Source organism: Mesoplodon densirostris, chromosome 15, assembly GCF_025265405.1.
Source record: "Mesoplodon densirostris isolate mMesDen1 chromosome 15, mMesDen1 primary haplotype, whole genome shotgun sequence".
In the NCBI taxonomy this organism is placed as follows: domain Eukaryota; kingdom Metazoa; phylum Chordata; class Mammalia; order Artiodactyla; family Ziphiidae; genus Mesoplodon; species Mesoplodon densirostris.
Genome location: NC_082675.1, coordinates 16,027,958 through 16,051,424, shown reverse-complemented (window position 1 = coordinate 16,051,424; position 23,467 = coordinate 16,027,958). Strand labels below are relative to the sequence as shown.

Genomic DNA, 23,467 nt, shown 5'->3' with positions numbered 1-23,467 from the left:
AATGTGAATAAACATTTTTCTAAAGAGAAAAGATATGCATGAAAAGATGTTCAACATCATTAGTTATTAGAGAAATGCAAGTCAAAGCCACAATGAGATACCACTTCACATCCATTAGGATGGCTATAATCAAAAAACAGGCAATAGTAAGTGTTGGCCAGGATGTAGAGAAACTGGAACCCTCATATGTGCTGATGGGAATGTAAAATGGGGCAATCACTTTGGAAAACCATCTGGCAGTTCCCCAAAAAGTTAGACATAAAGTTACCATATGACCCAGCAATTCCTCCCCTACATATATACCCAGGAGGAATGAAAACATGTCCACACAAAAACCTGTACACAAATGTTCATAGCAGCATGATTCATAATAGCCAAAAGGTAGAAGGAACCCAAGTGTCCATCAATTGACGAATAGATAAACAAAATGGGGTACTATCCATACAATGGAATATTATTTTTGCCATAAAAAGGAAGTAACAACATGAGCTACAACAGGGATGAATCTTGAAAAATTATGCCATGTGAAGGAGGCCAGACACAAAAGGCTGCATGCTGCCTGAGTCCATTTTTACGAAACATCCAGACTAAGCAAATCTATAGAGGCAGAAAGTAGATCAGTGGTTGTCAGGGGCTAGTAGGAAGGAGGAATGGGGAGTGGGGAGGGTACGGAATTCCTTTTGGGGGATGAAAATGTTCTGGAATTAGAGGCAATGGTTTGGTGGTTGCACAACTTTGTGAATATACGAAAACCGTTGAAATGTATACTTTAAAGGGTGAATTTTATGGTATGTGAATTCTGTCTCTCAAAAAAAGAGGAATTAAAAAAGAAAAGTAAATATATAGGCCTGCCCCTGCCCATGATGTTTGTGAAGGTCTAATAATGAGTTGTTTTATTTCCTTTTTGTGCTTTTCTGTATTTTCATTTCCTCAACATATGCAACAGATTTTTAATCAAATGAATAAATACATTGTATAAAATTCTAAAAAGCACAGTACAACCACATATTCATGGTTTATTAGCTGGACAGCCAGGACTAAGCCTGAGAGGCCTATCTGCAATCCTCCACCCACGCCCCACTTCTCTCTCAAGTGCCCTATCTCACCCTGCTCATGTGAGTGGTTCTGGGAGTGTGGAAGAGGCCCCCAGAGGCCAGACAGCTTCTACTTGTGCCCCACCAGGAAGCCTAGGGCCTCACATGGGAGAGCCTGGAAGAGCTCACATCACCCAGAGTAAGGAGAGTCACCCTAGAAGAGCCAGCAGCTGACTGGCTCAAACTCATGCTTGGGAAAATGCAACTTCTCATTTCAGAGGAAGTTTCATAGGTGAAGGAAGCGGGGGGAAGCAAAACCTTTTCGAACTTTATCAATTGTGAACTTGTTTGCTTCATCCTTAATGTCTTCAATGGTGGGAAGATAAAGGTCTCTTGGGATGCCACCATTCTCCTCGTAGAGGAATTCAACCGTCTGCCGGGCAATATCCACCATGCCTAAAAAATATAACAGAACTGGTAACTCTCCGAAGAGCACACAATCTTCAGTCCAATCATGACACTGACCCATACCTAAAATGAAGAGATAGGGGAATTTGTGGGAGTATGTAGCCTTTTGGGAATGGTAATTATGCAGTGTCAGTCAAGTTTAAAATACTCAGTGCCCTACTTCTAGGCATCTCTCAAATCTCTCCCACAGAAATACAAGCACAAGTGTGTAAAGGTATAAGAACAGTCCCTGCAGCACTGCTGGGAAATACAACAGCAACAAAAAAAGGAAATAATGAAAGTATTCATCGATAGAGAATGGTTAAAAACGATGGTACGTTATTATGTAGTCATTTCATTTCAGTTAAGTCAAGAGAACAAACTATAGGACAAATGGGGAGGAAGAAGAAAGTGAGGGTAGTGTTTTTTTCTTAGTTTACGTATTTTTGTACTGTGTTTGATTACTGTTACAACGAACACATGTTGCTTATTTAAGAGAGACAGAGAGCTTCATCAACTTCTATCCAGTACTGGAATTTGCTCTGTCCTTCCTTCTCAGGGGGAGAAGACATCATTATATTCAATAGCAACAGCCACAAATAATTAATAAACCAAGTAAATAAATGTCCAAGGCATGAAGAAAACAGCACTGTGGGGAGGACAGAGGGGTGGCTGCCACTGCTGCCCCCCCCACCGCTTGAGAAGCTGGGAGCTAGTAGGATCTGCTTTTAAACAAGGCTTATGTCTATCACACTCATCTACTGCTCCTTTCTTTGCTGGCCTTGTTGTAATGAAAAGGCACAGCAATTTTCTGAGCACAGTTAAGAAGGGGGCTGCCCTTAGAGGAGCATGCATAGAGAAAGAAGTGTCAGAGAGAATAACAAGAAATGTGGCCTGATGGCAAAATGTGGTTCATGCATACGAAGCAACACTACTTCATAATAGATAGGAACAGAGAGTTCCCTGGCTGTCCAAGGGTTAGGACTCGGCACTTTCACTGCTGGGGCCTCGGTTCGATCCCTGGTTAGGGAACTAAGATCCCATAAGCTGCGCAGTTCGGCCAAGTAATAATAACAATAATAGATAGGAACAGAATATTGGTACATAATACAGCATTAGTGAAATATATGCTAAGTAAAAGGAGACAGACACAAAAGACTACATATCATAGGACAATTTATATGAATTATCCAGAAAAAGCACGGGGACTGGGGGTAAGAGCAGGTATTGACATCAAACTGACACTGGAGAAGCTTGCTGGGTTGATGAACATGCTCAGAAACTGTACTGTGATGATGCATGACTTGTTAATTTACTATAACTCATTGAACTCCACACTTAAAATGAGTGAATTTTATAGGATACAAATTGTATCTAAATAAACTTGTAAAAAATAATCAGCAAAAGGTAGAGGGTATGAGGTGCAGTAAAATGAATTTGGCAATACGGTGAAAACTGCCTGAAGTCGGGTGATGGGTAATGCAGATTCATTATATAATTTCTTCTACTTTTTTTTTTTTTTTTTGCGGTACGTGGGCCTCTCACTGTTGTGGCCTCTCCCGTTGCAGAGCACAGGCTCTGGACACGCAAGCTCAGTGGCCATGGCTCACAGGCCTAGCCACTCCACGGCATGTGGGATCTTCCCAGACCAGGGCATGAACCCGTGTACCCTGTATTGGCAGGAGGACTCTCAACCACTGCGCCACCAGGGAAGCCCTCTTCTACTTTTGTGTATATTTTAAATAGAAAATATAAACAGACTAATCACAAGCACTGAAATTGAAACTGTGATTAAAAATCTTCCAACAGGGCTTCCCTGGTGGCGCAGTGGTTGGGAGTCTGCCTGCCGATGCAGGGGGCGTGGGTTCGTGCCCCGGTCTGGGGGGATCCCGCATGCCGTGGAGTGGCTGGGCCCGTGGGCCATGGCCGCTGAGTCTGCGCGTCCAGAGCCTGTGCTCCACAACGGGAGAGGCCACAACAGTGAGAGGCCCACATACCGCTAAAAAAAAAAAAAAAAAAAAAAACTTCCAACAAACAAAAGCCCAGGACCAGATGGCTTCACAGGCAAATTCTATCAAACATTTAGAGAAGAGCTAACACCTATCCTTCTCAAACTCTTCCAAAATATAGTAGAGGGAGGAACACTCCCAAACTCATTCACAGGGCCACCATCACCCTGATACCAAAACCAGACAAAGGTGTCACAAAGAAAGAAAACTACAGGTCAATATCACTGATGAACACAGATGCAAAAATCCTCAACAAAATACTAGCAAACAGAATCCAACAGCACATTAAAAGGATCATACACCATGATCAAGTGGGGTTTATCTCAGGAATGCAAGGATTCTTCAATCTACGCAAATCAATCAATATGATAAACCATATTAACAAATTGAAGGAGAAAAACCAAATGATCATCTCAATAGATGCAGAGAAAGCTTTTGACAAAATTCAACACCCATTTATGATAAAAACCCTCCAGAAAGTAGGCAGAGAGGGAACTTACCTCAACATAATAAAGGCCATATACGACAAACCCACAGCCAACATTGTTCTCAATGGTGAAAAACTGAAAGCATTTCCTCTAAGATCAGGAACAAGACAAGGTTGTCCACTCTCACCACTATTATTCAACATAGTTTTGGAAGTTTTAGCCACAGCAATCAGAGAAGAAACAGAAATAAAAGGAATACAAATCGGAAAAGAAGAAGTAAAACTGTCACTGTTTGCAGATGTCATGATACTATACATAGAAAATCCTAAAGATGCCACCAGAAAACTACTAGAACTAATCAATGAATTTAGTAAAGTAGCAGGATACAAAATTAAGGCACAGAAATCTCTTGCATCCCTATACACTAATGATGAAAAATCTGAAAGAGAAATTAAGGAAACACACCCATTTACCACTGCAACAAAAAGAATAAAATACCTAGGAATAAACCTACCTAAGGAGACGAAAGACCTGTAGGCAGAAAACTATAAGACACTGATGAAAGAAATTAAAGATGATACAAACAGATGGAGAGATATACCATGTTCTTGGAGCGGAAGAATCAACATTGTGAAAATGACTATACTACCTAAAGCAATCTACAGATTCAATGCAATCCCTATCAAACTACCAATGGCATTTTTCACAGAACTAGAACAAAAAATTTCACAATTTGTATGGAAACACAAAAGAGTCTGAATAGCCAAAGCAATCTTGAGAAAGAAAAACAGAGCTGGAGGAATAAGACTCCCTGACTTCAGACTATACTACAAAGCTACAGTAATCAAGACAGTATAGTACTGGCACAAAAACAGAAATATAGATCAATGGAACAGGATAGAAAGCCCAGAGATAAACCCACGCACATATGGTCACGTTATTTTTGATAAAGGAGGCAAGAATATACAATGGAGAAAAGACAGCCTCTTCAATAAGTGGTGCTGACAAAACTGGACAGCTACATGTAAAAGAATGAAATTAGGGCTTCCCTGGTGGCGCAGTGGTTGAGAGTCTGCCTGCCGATGCAGGGGACATGGGTTCGTGCCCTGGTCCGGGAAGATCCCATATGCTGCGGAGCGGCTGGGCCCGTGAGGCATGGCCGTTGAGCCTGCGCGTCCAGAGCCTGTGCTCCGCGACGGGAGAGGCCAAAACAGTGAGAGGCCCGCGTACCGCAAAAACAAAAACAAAACAAAACAAAAAAGAATGAAATTAGAACACTCCCTAACACTGTATACAACGATAAACTCAAAATGGATTAAAGACATAAATGTAAGGCCAGACACCATCAAACTCTTAGAGGAAAATATAGGCAAAACACTCTATGACATAAATCCCAGCAAGATCCTTTTTGACTCACCTCCTAGAGAAATGGAAATAAAAACAAAAATAAATGAATGGGACCTAATGAAACTTAAAAGCTTTTGCACAGCAAAGGAAACCATAAACAAGACTAAAAGACAACCCTCAGAATGGGAGAAAATATTTGCAAATGAAGCAACTGACAAAGGATTAATCTCCAAAATTTACAAGCAGCTCATGCAACTCCATATCAAAAAAAACAAACAACCCAATCCAAAAATGGGCAGAAGACCTAAATAGACATTTCTCCAAAGAAGATGTATAGATTGCCAACAAACACATGAAAGGATGCTCAACATCAATAATCATTAGAGAAATGCAAATCAAAACTACAATGAGGTATCACCTTACACCAGTCAGAATGGCCATCATCAAAAAATCTATAAACAGGGCTTCCCTGGTGGCACAGTGGTTGAGAGTCCGCCTGCTGATGCAGGGGACACGGGTTCGTGCCCCGGTCTGGGAGGATCCCACGTGCCGCGGAGCGGCTGGGCCCGTGAGCCATGGCCGCTAAGCCTGCACGTCTGGAGCCTATGCTCCGCAATGGGAGAGGCCACAACAATGGGAGGCCCACGTACCACAAAAAAAAAAAAAATCTATAAACGATAAATGCTGGAGAGGGTGTGGAGAAAAGGGAACCCTCTTGTGCTGTTGGTGGAAATGTAAATTGATACAGCCACTATGGAGGACAGTTCCTTAAAAAACTAAAAATAGAACTACCATATGACCCAGCAATCCCACTACTGGGCATATACCCTGAGAAAACCATAATTCAAAAAGAGTCATGTACCACAATTGTTCACTGCAGCTCTATTTACAATAGCCAGGACATGGAAGCAACCTAAGTGTCCACTGACAGATGAATGGATAAAGAAAATGTGGCACATATATACAATGGAATATTACTCAGCCATAAAAAGAAACGAAATTGAGTCCATCATACAGAGTGAAGTAAGTCAGAAAGAGAAAAACATATACCATATGCTAACACATATATATATGGAATCTAAAAAAAAAAAAAAGGTTCTAAAGAAGCTAGCGGCAAGACAGGAATAAAGACACAGACGTAGAGAATGGACTGGAGGACACGGGGAGGGGGAAAGGTAAGCTGGGACTGACAGAGTGGCATGGACATATATATACTACCAAATAAAGTAGATAGCTAGTGGGAAGCAGCCGCATAGCGCAGGGAGATCAGCTCGGTGCTTTGTGACCACCTAGAGGGGTGGGATAGGGAGGGTGGGAGGGAGACGCAAGAGGGAGGAGATATGGGGATATATGTATATGTATAGCTGATTCACTTTGTTATATAGCAGAAACTAACACAGCATTGTAAAGCAATTATACTCCAATAAAGATGTTAAAAAAATTTTTTAAATAAAAATATTGAGCAATCAAAAAAAATTTCACATAATAAAAAGTTTTCAAAAGATTGAAAAAAAAGAACTGTGGCCTGATATCAGAAGATTATGGAAAAATAGTGTTTTGCAACATTTTCCAGAGGAATGGGGATAGGAGAAAAAAAATACTCTGCTGTCTACTAAGCAGGAATCTGGGAATATGGGGAGAATGTGAAATTAAAGCGCGCACAGCACCGAGATGGTTTCATTGCCCTTCTTGGGGTCCTGACAACAGGAGGCTGACCCACCCTCACAGAGGTCATCCTTTGAGCACTAGAGCCATCTCCGTGTTCTCCTTTCAGCCTTTGCCCCAGTTATATTGAAGGAGACTGTGTTTGAAAGGTAAATGTTTAATGTTTAAATTAACATAGTTCAGATGATCTGCCATGGCCACGTGGATGGGTTCCGAGAAGACGCCTTGGCAACTGTGTCAGGGGCCAGAGGTATTTCTGGGTGACTCAGGAGGCCAGGAGTCATCGGTTTGGCTCTGGTCTGGCAGCCACCTTTGGATAATCAAATTTCCTGCTGTGCTGTCCACCTTTTCTCTCCTCCAAACTGGGAGCAGAGAGGGAGAAGGCACACTTGGCCACAGACATTCAGGATGGCTCTGGGACCAAATGGTAAAAGAAAGAGACATCCTGAGTTAAGCAGAACTTATGTGAAAATAAAGGCACAGTAACCCATGATCATATACAAGAGCTTTCCACCCTTATACTGTAAAGACTCTTGCCCCCTTTCCTACTCTCCCGGAGCAGTAAGAAGCACCAGTCTCCCTCAACAGCTAGTGCCTCCTGTTTCTAAACGCAGCACTGCTTTTGCTGAATTAGCCCCAGGTCTCGGCTTCAATACTATGTTGTGAGAGGGGCCAAGCTAGACTGGGCACCCCAGTTATACCCACAGCGGTCTCCTGATCAACCGCACAGCCCTTCCCACAACGTAGTGCATCATTTCATTACCTATTTCCCACTAGGATGTGAACTCTGGGAGAAGGAAGCATCTGTGTCTTGCTCACAGGACAGTCCTTAATCCCTAGCAAAGGGCTTGACCCTGGGAGGCACATGTTGCATGTGTGAACAAGTAAGTGGATGAACCGCTGACTGAATAAATACAACTGAAACAAAGCCTCTTAACTCTGAAAGCCACTGACCCGCACTGGTTCTTCAAGGCATCACACTGATTAAGGAAAGTCATCTGAAAACAAGATGAGGTCTATTCTACTGTCTGAAAGGGCATTTTCTTTCAGATGTTGAGAGTGAACGGAGAGGAACGAAGTCTCTATCTGTAGGATCTACTACAGCAGATCACGTTGCTCCTTTGTTTAAAACCTCCCTAAGGCTCCCCATTTTACACAGAATAAAATCCAAAGTCCTTGCCGAGGCTGCCACTTCTCCCTGCTTCCCCTCATCTCTTTCCTGCTGCTCCCCCTCCCCCTCTCCTCTTCAGAGACACTGGCTTGGCCTCGCTGCCGTTCCCTCAACCACACAAGTTGACTCCCACCCGAGGATCTTCCCAGTGTTGCTCCCGCTGCCTGAAACCCTTAGGACAGAAGAAAAAAGAATATTAATTATCTGTCCTGGTTTCGGTTGGCAGCTAAAAGAGGGCTCTGGTAAGAGCAGAAAGCAATCACACCATGTCATAGGATGTGTGGCTATTCCCACAGGTTAAGTATAAACACGATCATTCCACTGTCATAGGTCTTAGCTTTGGGGACAGAAAGCATAAAAGAAAAAAAATACATATATATGTATGTATATATATATATATATATATATCTATATATCTATATCTATATATATACACATATATATATATATACACACATGCACACACACAGAGACACACACACACACACAGATTAGTCCTGACACCAATCTGAGAAAAAGGAATTACTCAGCTATCACTGGAATCAGGGATTCGGCATATCAGTTGGTCAAGAAATAAAGGTCTTTTGGTGGTTCTTCTCCTTATTTGTTCCTAGTCTCAGTCAGGACAAAAGTTTAAGAAGAGAAAGAGCAAATACTATCTCCTTACACCACCTCTGACTGCCACAATGATGAAAGAAAACCCAACTGATGCTCCACTGGAAGGGCAGCCGTGCCTCTTGGCAAAAGGCATCTCTGCATCTCCAAAAGCAGGTGTTTCACAGATGAGGAGAAGCCTGAAAACAGAAATCAGCTATCCACACTTAAGACTCCCTAACAATCTACTGTCTGCAGTCAAACTTTGCATTATTCTATGTGCCCAGTGGGAGAAAAATCTCACCATCATCGTTACTGTGACATCTAGAACTACATTAACTGAATGCTGACCATATGCCAGACGCTGTTCTTAAAAGCTTTATCTGTATTAACTTGTTAATTTTTCATATACATATGAGGTGGTTACCATTATTGATTCCATTTTAAAGGTGAGGGAAGTCTAGAAAGGTTAAGTAACTCTCCCAAGGTCACAAAGCTGGTAAACAGCATAGGTGTGACTTCAGAGCCCAAGCTATTAACCATCAGGCCATCCAGCTTCCTAGTATAACCGTGCCAGCTTCATTCTAGCAGCCCATCAACCCAAAATACTGAGTCAAACTGACAAGCAAAGAAAAGCCTAGCAAAGAAAGCGAAAGACCACAGAGTTCAGTAAAGGCCCAGGTAGAAGACATTGTTAAGTCTGGCCCAACTTTAGATGAGCCCCTCTTTTCTGATTTATATCCTGAGTTTCATCCAAACACATCTCTTCAAGTCATGAAGTAAGTTCCCTAGGAAAACATAAAGCACCAGACCTAGTTGTAAAGCACCCTTTATCTGGTCCAGGCCCGATTTCCGCTCTGCTTCATTGCGGAAGCGTCTTCGAATAGTAGGAAAAACCTTGGTCTCCCACGCTTTCACCAGCAGAGCGTAGTGGTCCTCCTGGAAAGAGAAGGCAAACGTGAACAGGGAAGGAACGCCTTGTGCAAGAATCAGTCCTTCCCTGACTTACAGCTCTCACCCTGAGGTCTTCACCCCCATCAAATGCCAGTGACAGAAACACACCGTGCAGACCACCAACTAACTACACCCTCAGAAGCCAGGGGAGGCAACAGATGGCCTGGGGTAAGCTCTTCCTTTCCCTCTAAAGCCATATAAAACACTTCACATGATCCGCAACTTTACTGCTAAATTACTATCAAAGTACTTCATTTCTCCAACATCCGGATCGCTACTGGGCAATGGAACCAAACAGATATGGCTACTGATATGTGGTTTAGAAAAATGAATACCCCAGAGCCACTGTTCCAACACAATGACATAACTGAAAGCGTAACAACTCTAGCCTTGCACGCTCAGATCAAAATATTCCTCGTGGCTTGTCCTGGTCACCAGGGAGCTAAGCAAACGCTCTTAAGTGGGGCTCTTACCTGCGGGATGTCATCGTCATCATCGTCATCACTTTCGTCATCTGCAATGGGGGGCGGATGGGGGTCTGGGCCAGAGGTGATGAAATTCTCATAGCTGAGCTCTACTTTATAATGACAGGAAGTGTCACTATCATATTCTGTAACAAAGCACAATGACAGTGAATTCTAGGCAAGAGCACATGAACTTACCCTTGGACAGACCAGATTCTCCTAATTTGTGTGATAGAAAGACTCTTAGTTCTTGGAGAAATTTTAAAGCTCAGTATCAAGGAATAACTAATCACCTATCATTTCCTATTTGGGAATCCTAAAATAGTTTCTATGGGCATAATTCATTCAACTCAGAGAAGACTTTGGAAGGTTCTTCATCATGATAAAGAATTAGACAGACTCTTAAAATGATTTTCAAACCAGTATCTCAAAGGCCAAATATGGCTGCAGACATCTCATTTCAGGAAGCTCACTTTTATTCAATCTTATTATAAAATTTTCAAATTATCAGGAATGTTTTTTAGTGCACACCTATACACCCATCACCTAGATTCCACAATTAACATTTTATTATTCTGTGATGGCTTCAGTTTTTAAAAAGTTTAAAAAACGATTAACATTTAAAATTAGGAGATTTTATGTAAAATTCTGGGGCTCTTAGCTGTCTTATAAAAGTAGACAATCTTTCAGACTTGAATTTCCATGTGGCAATATTCTGCTGGCCCTGAGTCGTGGGCAGGCTTCCTGTATGTGGGGGACGCGCTTTCTAGCCTGCCACGCTTCCTCCTGCTCCCCATTTTGTTTCACCGGGCCTGTTACCTCATTACCAGTGGGCACTGGGGTATGTCCAAGTTAAATGGATTTATGGAATTAACAGCATTCGCATTCCCAGGAAGCAGTGGGGCCTTGGGAGGAGGTGGCTTACGTTGCTGAGCAGTGGCCACGGCAGCAATCCGGCACGGTGGCCCGTGAGTGCCCGGGTCTGACGCAATACTGGTGCCAGCATCGTTGTCACTGTCAGATGCCATGGCAAAGGGCAGGGCCTCGAAGTTAGCACTGATCTCCTCTGCCAGGTCGGTGCACAGGTCGGCAGCGTTGCGGTGGGCCTGCCCTTCAGCATAGGCAAATGGGCGGGAGCCAAAGTTAGCTCGCGTCTTGGTGTTCTGGAAAGGAGACCAAAGAAAGGATTTGAAAGGACTTAGGTTTATTTATGCATTCATTTCTAACCCCTCGAGGTGAACTTCACGGAGTCTGTGAACCCAGGCAGAGGGGCTGGTGCATCTGCGGGCACCGGTGCTTCGAGCTCTGCACGGCCCCCACTGCCCCTCGCCTGGCACTCATGCTCTTTGCTGCTCAAACGCAGTGACCTTTCTTGTTTCCAGCACTGTTCCTTTCTACCTGATGCCACTGCTCATGCTGTTCCCTTCACCTGGAACATTCTTCCCTCCAATTTTGTCCATTTAAACTGGTTAATATTCCAGACCTGGCTCAAACATCACTTCTTCAGGGTAATGGGGATGTGATCAGATTTCCTTGGTACTTGCTTCCATAAAGTCTACGATTTTCAATCATATTGTGATGATTAATTTTATGAGTCCGCTTGACTGGCCACGGGGTGCTAGATTAAACATTATTATTGCTGGGTGTGTCTGTGAGATTAGCATTTGAATCGGTGGACACAGTAGATGGCCCTCCCCAGTGTAAGTGGGTACCATCCAATCCGTTGAGGGTCTGAATAAAACAAGAGGCAGAGGAAGGAGGAATTAAACCCTTTCTCCCTGTTCCACTGCTTGAGCTAGGATATCTCATCCCATCTTCTCTTGCCCTCCTTGGACACAGACTGAATCGCACCACCGGCTCTCCTGGGTCCCTGGCCTACAAACAGCAGGTCATAAGACTTCTCAGTCTCCATACTAACAGGAGTCAATTCCTCAAAATAAACCTCCCCTCCCACCTCTGTCTACACACACACAGACACACACACACTCTGTGTGTGTGTGTGTGTGTGTGTGTGTGTGTATAGCTCCTATTGTGGGGTGTTTTTTTGTTTTGTTTTGTTTTTTGCCACACCACGTGGCATGTGGGATCTTAGTTCCCCCGACCAGGAATGGAACCCGTGCTCCCTGCAGTGGAAGCATGGAGTCTTAACCACTGGACTGCCAGGGAAGTCCCCCTGTCCTATTGGTTCTGTTTCTCTGGAGAACCTTGACTGATACACAGTGTTTATTAGTTTGTGATTATATACATACACATATATATTTATGCAAATGTTTGACTAATGTCTGACTCCTCCAACTGGCTTTAACTTCATGAAAACAAAGACCATATTTGTTTTGCTCATTGTTATTATATATGTCCAGAGCTTAGCACACTACTTAATATATAGTAGGTACTCAATAAATATTTGCTGAATGAATGAATATAACAGGCTGCCTTAAATTACTGACATCTTTAATTCACTGAACAAAGTGAGAAAAGATGCTACTATCAGAGGCATGGTACAGGGCCAGATTCTACAAGATCTTCTAAGTCGTTATAAAGACTTGGGCTTTTACAAGATAGACATGGGAAGCCACTGACTTGTTGAGAGTAGAGGAATGACACGATCTAACCAACATTTTTAAAGAATCACTGTGGCTGCTGTGCCGAAAAGATGTGTAAAAGGGCAAGAACTAAGGGGCTGGTAGGGAAGGGAGATAGAGGAATATTGTAATATGCTACCCAGAAGATAAGGGTGGCTGGGCCATGACTTAAGTGGTCAGATTCCAGATACATTTTTTTTTTTTTTTTTTTTGCGGTACGCGGGCCTCTCACTGTTGTGGCCTCTCCCGTTGCGGAGCGCAGGCTCCGGATGCACAGGCTCAGTGGCCATGGCTCACGGGCCCAGCTGCTCCGCGGCATGTGGGATCTTCCCAGACCGGGGCACGAACCCGTGTCCCCTGCATCGGCAGGCGGACTCTCAACCACTGCGCCACCAGGGAAGCCCTCCAGATACATTTTGAAGGTAGGGTCAACAAGGTTTGGTGACAGACTGGGTGTGGAGCAGGAGGAAAAGAGGAGTCAAGAAGGATGCCAAGGTTTTTGGCCTTAGCAACTGTAAGGATGGAGGTGCCACTTCCTAAGACAAGGAAGGCTAGGGAAGAAGCAGGTTAGGATATGGGGCAGAGTTAGGCTCAGTTTTAGACATGTTAACTTTGACATGCCAATGGAACATCTATTTCTAAATGTTGCCTAGACTGCTGAATATTTGTGTCTGGAATTTAGGGAGAGATCTGGGCTGGAGATAAGGATTTGGGAGCTACCGCCGTGTAGTAAGTAGTAATGTTTCACAGAACATTAACTGTTAATAGGTGCTCCTTTAAAAACAAAAGTTCCGGGGTTCCCTGGTGGCGCAGTGGTTGAGAGTCTGCCTGCCAATGCAGGGGACACAGGTTCATGCCCCGGTCCGGGAAGATCCCACATGCCGCAGAGCGGCTGGGCCCGTGAGCCATGACCACTGAGCCTGCGCGTCGGGAGCCTGTGCTCCGCAACGGCAGAGGCCGCAACAGTGAGAGGCCCGCGTACCGCAAAAAGAAAACAAAAAAACAAAAAAAACGAAAGAGTTCCATGATTAAGTATATGTGCAGGGATGCTGGGTTAAATAAAGTTGAAGTTTTGAATCTTTACCGAAGGATTCCTTTGAGCTTCTGACATACTAAAGTGACCCAAGAGGGTCACGTTCAAAACTTATTTAACGAGACTCATTTTACTGCCATTGGAAAGAACACTAGTGTCCCTTGCATTGTAGTTTTGGAAAGACTGCCAAAAGGAAGTCAGAGCAGTTAAGCACTCAGGTTCAATGCAAAGGAAGGACCTACTTCTTCAGGTTTGTTTGTGGTTCCTTCTGTTATCAGGTACCACATGTTATATCAACAAGGCCACGTTTGGTGTCTTTAATTTTTCCGTTCTTGATGGAATAAATTACTGAGGAGAATTTTGTTTCCTTTCCCAAAAAGATAACCTGCCTTTTTCTGAATGTGAACCACAGGCCACATCCCACCCGAGACATCTTCAAGATATGGTGAGAGGCGCTGCCCGCAGTATGTGAAGTACACTCGGCCTTTGGCTGGCTGCCCTGGAGGAGGAGGCGTTCCCTCGGTTCTCTCCCAGCCAATTCCTGCCACGTCACCTAGGGCAGAGAACAGGACAGAAACAACACTTTTTTTCCCTTTTATTGACTATTAACTAAACTTTCAATTTGCAACTGGCATGAGACTACATATCATTGCCTATCTTGGCTTTTATTTATTCATGCCATCAGTTACAGCTGAAAAAGACATGGAGTACCTTGTATTTATATAGAGAGAAAGTAACACAATAGAAATAAATAATTTTAAAAAGAGAAGTCAGAAACTGTTTAGAAGAACAAAAATACCTAGTGTCTGAGGCAACTTATTTACCACAATTACACATTAAATTTAGCTTTTATTTTCCAGGCAGCCAAGACAAAAAGGGAAAACACTGGGCATGATTTTTTAATAGAGGAATACAAGTTTTTCTCTTTTGACACGTACCAGATTACTTATGCATAAAGGTAAAAAGGTATTATTTTCTCAGTAAGTTTGCAGAAGACTTAGAAAGGATCTAAAAAAATATAACTTTAAACTCAACCTACTATGTAAGCTAAACATTCACCGTTAAATCACATTCTGTCCCCTTACTTACATGTATTTAAGGCATTTTTGCAGGAAGCAAAGATCATATAAGCCAAGCTGCTTTCTGATGAAGTGACTAGATATTGGAATAGAACTTAAAGAACCAAGGGGACCATATCCACCACATAAGCACTATTAGAGGCTGTCTCAGGCAAGCTGCTAGCACACGTAGCTTTAAAATTAACCTGTTGTAAACTCTCCAATAAGCGCATGAAGTTCTGTGATTCCGTTTTTGATCAGAGTCTCATATGATTTTGAAGCCACTAGGCTGGGCTTCCCAGTGGCTGGGGACTTGTCACTGTTCACTATGGCACCCGAAGGGCCCAGAAGAGGGCCCAGCACGTAGGAGATGCTCAAAGAGTATCTGTTGATCAACAGACACTGAAAGTGTTGGTACAGAGATTGGGATCCTGTTGTAATAAGTGGGTTCTTGATTCCTATTCCCACACAGACACATTCCTCTAAGAAAGGGGTAGCATGTTTGCTTGAGGTCTGGTCCAAAATATTCTCAAAAACTAAAGTATGATCAAACAAAATAACAAGCAACTATAACAAACGAATAGAACGCCCACTATGGATCCCCTGCTGTCTCTACTACCCCTCACTTTGTGCTTAAAGCACTTAAGTACTCAGCTGAGATTACAGAGTTCTCTCCATAAAGTAAGAGAGAAACAACTTGCCAGGAAGTAATTTCCAAGGCATAACCTGACCATAATTGAAAATACCATGCTCACTGGAAAAGTGCAATTTAATAAACAGCTCTCTCAAGGATAAGCAAAATTACCCCCCAGACTGCTACAAGAAGTCATCTATTGGGTTCAGTGACTTAGTAACCCCTACGCAAGCATCCAAGATCATCTATTTATTTAATCATTTCAGTTTTATCAGAGATGATGCTAAGATGTACTGTCTGAAAATAAGTAGCCAACATGTTTGGCTGCTTCTAATGTCAAGAGGACAGTGCCTATATTTTGCTACTTCTGGAGCAGGTAGGACTGATCCCAATTCCTCTACTATTATGGATGAAGTTAGTTATATGGAGGCTTAAAAAGAAGAGGGGAAAGACTTTCTTTTTATTGAATTGACTATGTGACTGAAACATCTGGGCAGAAGATGTGCTGAAGCTGGACCAGATGTTTAGGCTACCAAGAGCAAAGTCTACAGCATGTATCTTTACCTATTGATAATGAATTTCTTGAGTGCCTCAAGGCGACTGGTAGAGGGTTTTTTTGAAGATATTCATCAATGAAAAGCTGATGAAAGACCAAATTTTGGAGAAAAGCAAAATCTCAGATTCTTCTAATGATGGAGGAACGAAAGTCAATGTGACTCCTAAGTTACCAGATGGAGACTTTAATGATAACAGTGCCTCATAAAATGAAAGGTTTTGTGTAAACTAGGGGACAACAATGACACGTATTTCATTTTCACTGGAAGACAGTGTCCGTTTTCAGTTGCTAAGTTTCATTAATTTTAACCTATTTTGACCCAGACCTGGGAACAACAGAAATACACAGAGTTTAAAAAAAAAACAAAACTCCCACCGCACTCACCAGGAGAGAGAGTCACGTCTAAGCGAACGCTCTTCCACTGTAATAAACTGGAGCCGTTGTAGTGCACGGCTCGGCCATTGCTGTGAAAAAAACAAAGAGAAGTCAAAGACAAGGCTAATCAGTCAACACAGAGGAAGGTAAGTAGTGAACAGTAGCATGAGAGTAATCAGAAGAGAAATCCTAAGAGCTATTCTCATTCACTAAATATGAGTATATTTCCAGCTGGTATTTTCTACATTTTTTAGAGTAGAGATTTAAATGATATTACTTTAGTTTTAAAACACCCCCATCAAAAAAAAAAAACACCCACATCCACTACTTTTTTTTTTTAATAACAGTGTTAGTAGCCACTTACTTATGGAAAAGACAAGTGCCCACTGGATTAGTCCAAGCCCCGTCTCTTTTCTCTGCTTCTGTAGCAAAGCCAAAGGAAACTATTGGTCCAGTGTCATCATCACTATCTCCATAGGAAACAATTTCAATTTCCCAGTAGAAAGATGGGGCCTGAAGAAACACGAGAAATGCGCAGACAATCAGAGGGCTCACTGTGGGCCCTTGAACTTCCTCTTTCTCTCACATTTGAAGGAAAGAGGCAGAAGACAGTATGTCATGTGATTTCTCACCTGAATGGGCAGTGGTGAGGTGGCATAGATAAATGTGCCCCGGGGCAGACCGCCCCCAGCGCTGGGGTCAGCAAGGAAGGTGACGGAAGTGAGGTGCGATGAGAACATGCAGGCTCGGACAGGTGGAAACACTCGTGAGGGGCTCCACGTAATCTCTTTGGGCTGCATTGGGGAAAGACACCCTCATTCAATAGAATTGCAAACACAAAATGGAGATGTTGAGATTTCAAGTGACATTTCTTCTTTTACAGATTTTTAACTTTCTTATCTTGAAATAATTTCAAAGCTACAGAAAAATTGCAAGAATACAGCAACTTTTGTATACTCTTACCTAGATGCACTGATTTTTTTGTGATAAAATTTACATAATGTACAATTCACCCAGTTAAAGTGTACAGTTTAATGGTTTTTAGTATATTCACGGAGTTGTGCAACCATCACCACAATCTAATTTTAGAACATTTCTGTCCCCCTTAAAAGAAGTGGTACCCATTAGAAGTCAATTCCCATCCTTCTCTCCTTCCCAGTCCCTGGCAACTACTTAACTATCTGTTTTCTGTCTCTATGGATTTGCCTGCTCTGGACATTACAAGAAATGGAATCATACAATATGTGGTCTTTTGTGACTGGCTTCTTTCACTTAGCATAATTCAAGGTTTATCCATATTGTAGCATGTGTTACCACTTCATTAATTTTAAAGGTTGAATAATATTCCATTGTATGAATATACCCATTTTACACATTCATTCATCAGTTTATGGACATTTATGTTGTTTCTACTTTCTGGCTATTATGAATAATGCTGCTAAGAACATTCACAGAATGCCAATATTGAACATTTTTGCCTCTTTTGCTTTTTTTTTTTTCCCCAGTGAAACTTGTTTTTCCCTGTGAGTCTGCTTTTTCTTTTGTTTTATTCACTAGTTTGTTGTATATTTTAGATTGCACATATAAATGATATCACACAGTACTGACTTTCTCTGTGCCACTTTGGCTTTTTAGTCACTCTTTCTGTCTATGTATACTTATTATTACGAGATGAACTACAGATCTACAATTTCGAAAACATTTTCTTTTTCTGTTATTGATAACATAGAAATTATTTACAAATCATTGAGTTCTGCTCCCCTGCTATAATCTTTTGATATTCAGAAGGACAAATCAACGTGCTTTGACATTCAAGGATGAGAGCATGTCACTGCAGAGCATACACCTCCAAATGGCTTTGCGAACACCCATTCTCAGTGCCATTAACGTGCTGCTTGGCGTTCTGTAATTCTTAAGGCACGTGCTGCAGACAGGCAGCGGGCGTGGGCCACTGCAGAGGGCTCACCTGTCTCCGGTCAGCCTGCAGTGGAGGTGGCGGGGGCCGAGCACAGTCCCGGTAGAGCATCCTCAGCCGTTCACACTGCACTTCCACAACTGCCAGTCGCTCTCCTGGAGGGGGAGACACTGAATATGTGAAAATAAGTCCTACAACTCCTGAGAGGGCCCCAACTCTTTTGCAGTAGGGTCAGAGCAATAACATGCTTACAGAAGAAGATTATTCAAATTCTTACAAAAGAGCAAATACCCGGAGACACCTTTGTCTACTACGTGTAGCTCAGCAGCAAAGCAATGGGGTCAAGTGCATGGGCTCTGCCGTTAGGCTACCTGGATTTAGAATCTGGCTCCATTACTTGATATTTACCATCTCACTTCCAATATAGGGGTAATAATAGTACCTGTGCCTCACAGGGTGGTTGTGAAGATGAGCTAAAATGACACAAGTAGAGCCTTTAGCCAAGTCCCTGGCACAGGGCAAACACTCAATAAATGAAAGCTCTTATTATCATCTACTAAATGAAAACTACTATTCTTTTTTTTTTAATTTTAGATTTATTTTTGGCTGCGTTGGGTCTTCGTTGCTGTGTGCAGGCTTTCTCTAGTTTCAGCGAGTGGGGTCTACTCTCCGTTGAGGTGCACGGGCTTCTCATTGCGGTGGTTTCTCTTGTTGCAGAGCACGGGCTCTAGGCGCGCAGGCTCAGTAGTTGTGGCACACGGGCTTAGTTGCTCCGCGGCATTAGGGATCTTCCCAGACCAGAGCTTGAACCCATGTCCCCTGCCTTGGCAGGCGGATTCTTAACCACTGCGCTACCAGTGAAGCCCTGTTGTTTTTTTTTAAATACAGATAAATGACTCAGGAATCAGCAAACTTGGATTTAACCTCAGAGTTCTTTCTGGTAATCTAATAAGTGAGTTACTAAGGACTGTTACACTTGACAAAGGACAGTATTTTAGAATATAAATCGCTATGTATAAGCTCATAGTCTTCTCTTTTGTAAAAATTAATAAGAACTTCCCCCCCGTTTCCTTCCAACTCTTTCTTACCACAGGGTTCTTTTCCACAGAAAAAAATGGGTTAGTGGGTTATTATTAAAACCATTTGCTCTAAATTATTATGATTCCTGACTTGTACATTAAGTACCAAAGTTAATTTCACAGAGTAAGACCCCTTTATTCCATAAAACATATAAAAGATACCCAGAAAGAGTCCTATAGAATAGTAAGTGATTCATTCAGCAAGTTGTATGCTTGCTAAAATCAGTCATGTAAGTCTTAGGATGCAACCTAAGCCAAGAATATTGAAAGCAGAGGCAGGGAACTACATACCATAAGTACAAAAGTAAATTATAAGCAAGTATTTAGCATAAGTAATTTCACCCAAGAAAGCAAGCTCCTTTTCTTTTGTTCTTTCTCCCTTTTCTTGGGGTCTCTCTGAGGTTTTTTTTTGAGGTTGTTTTTTTTAAAAAATATTTTATTTATTTATTTATTTGGTTGCACCAGGCCTTAGTTGTGGCAGGCAGCCTCCTTAGTTGTGGCACATGTGCTCATTAGTTGCGGCTCACTGGCTCTTTAGTTGTGGCAGGACAACTCTTAGTTGTGGCATGCATGTGGGATCTAGTTCCCTGACCAGGGATCGAACCCAGGCCCCCTGCATTGGGAGCATGGAGTCTTAACCACTGCGCCACCAGGGAAGTCCCTCTCTGAGGTGTTTTTAACAGTTGCTGGCTCCACAGAACCATGCTTATTAAGGGAAGGAGATTTGAGAAGTAAAACAGATACAGAATGAAGACAAATTAAAAAGCGAAAACAAACCAACAGAAATCACTGCCACATGAAAAAGGACAAAAATTTAAGGACAGAAAAGAGATTAGAGAGTTACTGAAAAAAAGCAAACAGCATGAGAGACAGTAAATAATATAGATAACAAAAATGACCAAAAAAAAAAAGATAAAACTAAAACCATTAGGGAAGGAAAGGATATCCACTTCTTCCTTACCGTTTATGAAAATGCTAGTACCAGAGCACTGGAGAAATGCTAATCTAATTGTGAACAAGTACATTTAGAGTCCCACTATGTCCTTGGGGATAAAGGGTAAATTTTCACTTAAAAAACACCCAGGCCAGCTATCAATTTACAGGAAATTTGAGGACAAAGGGACACATTAAATGACACCACAGGATATAATCAGCAAAATCCAGACTGTGGGAAACTCTTCAACAAATAAGTTGCAAGGGAAGAAAAGATACTGAGGGGAATTTTTTTTAAAAAGAGATTTAAAAGACAGCAATGAATTATAATACATGAACTTTATTTGGATCCTGATTCAAATAAACAAATGTAAAAACAAGTATTACTTTATGAGAACATTAGAAAGTTGAACACTGACTAGATATTTAATAATATTAAAGAATTATTGTAAATATTTTAGATGTGATATTGATATTGTGATTATTTTAAGAGTCCTTATTTTTGATACACATACTAAAATATTTATGGATAAAATAAAGGAATATCTAAAAATCTGCTTAAAAATAATCCAGCAGGGTGCAGCGTAGATGAAACAGGATTGGCTATGAGTTGATAACTGTTGAAACTAGACGAGGGAAACGTGAGGGTTCATTATACGAAAAAAGTCTCTCTATTCTTGTATTTGTTTGAACTTTTCCATAAACACACACACACAGACACAGAGGAACACACACACACACACAAAGATGGATGTAGGTGCAAATTCTTGATTCTGAATTCAAATGTGGCCAATGACAATAGTCAGAAAGTATCTGCAGCTCTAAGGACAGCTTATACATAATTCTAATTGAGAAATAAAGGCAACTAATTAATATGAATGGGGAAAAGAAAACACTCTGACATAGTGGTCCTAAAGTTAAACTGAAAAATGCTGATTTCCTAGTTGTCATATACTGAAGGTTTTTATTTACATTTCTAGATCTGAAATGAAAGTAAATTGTGGTAAGTGTTGTGTTTAGAGTTCAGCTGTTGGATGTGTACATGAAAACAGTTAACATTCCATTACCAAATTATAAATGTGCTGACAAAACTTAACACAATAGGGTAGAAAGGAAAGTAACAGGTACTTACCAGCACTGCATTCCTGGGCTACTAGGTTGAGAACTTCAACAGCTGCTGGACACTGCTGTATGAATTCTTCACAAAATAAGCTGTCTTCTAAAAGCTGGGCCATGACCAGGCATGCTCTTAATGTTAAAAGATTTACAATATTTCAAAGTCATCAATGGTCATTCTCTAAAAAGTCAACTGTGAAAAACATTTCAATCAATTTTATCCTCTAATTTAAACAAGGTTCAAACTCCCCATTCCTCTTGCTTTTTTTCTGAGCTGGACTGGCTGGGAAGTATATAACTTCTCTTTTCCCTGCATAGTAACTGCTGACACTGCGTGGACAATCGGGAAAGGGAAAAATGGCTGCCATCTCCCTAAATGAAGTCACTTAGTGCCAGGTGAGAAATCAGCACCATCTCTTAACAGCTCTTCCTAACCGGCGCTCCACGGGCAATATTAATGTTCTGGGAACAAGAGAGGTCCAAACGCTTGGGAAATCTGTATGCTGATCTCTCTCACCTAACTCAAAACACATATTAGAGCTTTCTGACAAGTTTCATTGTCAAAAGAAACTTGCTGTTGTTTCATTGTAAATAAACGTATTTTCTTTCCAACTCCAACACTTGAGAGCATTCCCTAATTTTCTCCTCAGCAGTTTGGAAAGCAGATGGACCAGACAGGTACTAATGTGGTCTGAACCACTTTAAAAAAGGCAAAGCTGCAGAAGAATTCCTGTGACAGGACCAAGTTCTTTAACCAAAGCAAATCAGTGGAGCCTTATGTATGTGCTCTATATATCAATCATATTTTGTTTATTTACTTTCTTAGGGAAACAGCTGAACTTTATTTCAAAGTGCAGAAACTGGGGAATGCAACAAAAACTGTAGTAAACATAGCACAAGAGGATGGTTTCTGTTACTCAGTTTGGCATGAAGTTCACACTGCGGACCCACTAAGCCTGGTGCAGAGGGGTCCATGGAGGACCCCTGTCTCTGTGCCTGCACCACCTCAGCACATTAGGGGATCTTTGGAGGGTGCTCACCTTGTTCTTATTTCAGCCAGGAGCCGAACGACTGCCATCACAGGAGCTGACCCATCTCCTGTTGCAGGAAGTGAGGTATGAATAGAGAGACTTCCCTCCTGAGGAAGCAACATGGACTGGACTGCCTGTACTACCTTCTCAGTAATGGACAGTTTATGAAGAGGCAATGCCTGATGGCGGTGGGGGGAGGGGCATGGCAAAAAGTTAAATTCAAGTAGTTAGTTTATAAGAAATGAGGGTGTTATTATCATCTGGAGTTAATTCTCAAAATTTCAGTTAAAAAGAATCAAATCACCATACAGAATTGCAAGCTAGACCCAAACAATTAAACATACAATACACTGTGGAATATTCCAAACCAAAGAAATGAATTTTGTCATCTAGGTAAAAATTTCCACACAAGTGTTACTATTAAATGATTATGCCCAATAGGTAAATACACATCACAAGTAAAGTTTAAGAAAACCAAGTATTTGTGCTTCCGTACTGTGTATTACTCATATTACTCATTACAGTACATATGCATATTACTCATTACAGTACGGTTACCATCTGCAGTAACATTTTAAGATGCATTTAAAAATCACCTTACCTCTGATCTTGGAACACAAAGTCTAGACAATGGAATAGTCAGTGTGTCTGATGCTTGCGACGTCTTTCTACAGTCTATGGGTGGGAATTTGACTGTAGCTATACCTTCCTGTTCATTGATAGAAGCCACTACTCCGACGCTTCCTGATATTCCTCTACCTAAAACCTAGAGACACAGAGGGATTAGCACTACCTACCAGCTCTGATGGTGTGAGCAATTATCTGATGTGACAAGTGGGAAGAGGAAACTTACAGCTGTCATTACCAGCATTACAGTAATAGTTTCTTATAACGCAGATACCAAGCCCTGAACATGAGTTAAAATAATAGGTCCTAAAACCTTACACCAAGGTGGTCACAATATGATACAAATTCAAACTTTCAATTCTAAAATATTGCCAATATTAACACCACCACAGGACACAAGTACTGTAGTTAACAT

At 41.7% G+C, this 23,467-nt stretch overlaps 1 protein-coding gene across 4 annotated transcripts in view; it reads right to left on the bottom strand.

Annotated features, from left to right (window-relative positions):
* Positions 1 to 23,467, bottom strand: part of HECTD4 (HECT domain E3 ubiquitin protein ligase 4) — a 193,069-nt gene that overhangs the window by 43,467 nt on the left and 126,135 nt on the right. For all 4 annotated transcript variants that reach the window (XM_060119741.1, XM_060119742.1, XM_060119743.1 and 1 more), the window contains exons 42-53: positions 23,027 to 23,191; positions 22,435 to 22,604; positions 21,411 to 21,526; positions 18,318 to 18,421; positions 16,984 to 17,145; positions 16,716 to 16,864; positions 16,361 to 16,440; positions 14,118 to 14,281; positions 11,039 to 11,276; positions 10,123 to 10,259; positions 9,508 to 9,634; positions 1,353 to 1,490 (exon numbers count right to left, since the gene is read on the bottom strand). In XM_060119741.1, coding sequence (XP_059975724.1) covers positions 1,353 to 1,490; positions 9,508 to 9,634; positions 10,123 to 10,259; positions 11,039 to 11,276; positions 14,118 to 14,281; positions 16,361 to 16,440; positions 16,716 to 16,864; positions 16,984 to 17,145; positions 18,318 to 18,421; positions 21,411 to 21,526; positions 22,435 to 22,604; positions 23,027 to 23,191 — 1,750 coding nt within the window. The remainder of the gene's footprint in view (positions 1 to 1,352; positions 1,491 to 9,507; positions 9,635 to 10,122; positions 10,260 to 11,038; positions 11,277 to 14,117; positions 14,282 to 16,360; positions 16,441 to 16,715; positions 16,865 to 16,983; positions 17,146 to 18,317; positions 18,422 to 21,410; positions 21,527 to 22,434; positions 22,605 to 23,026; positions 23,192 to 23,467) is intronic.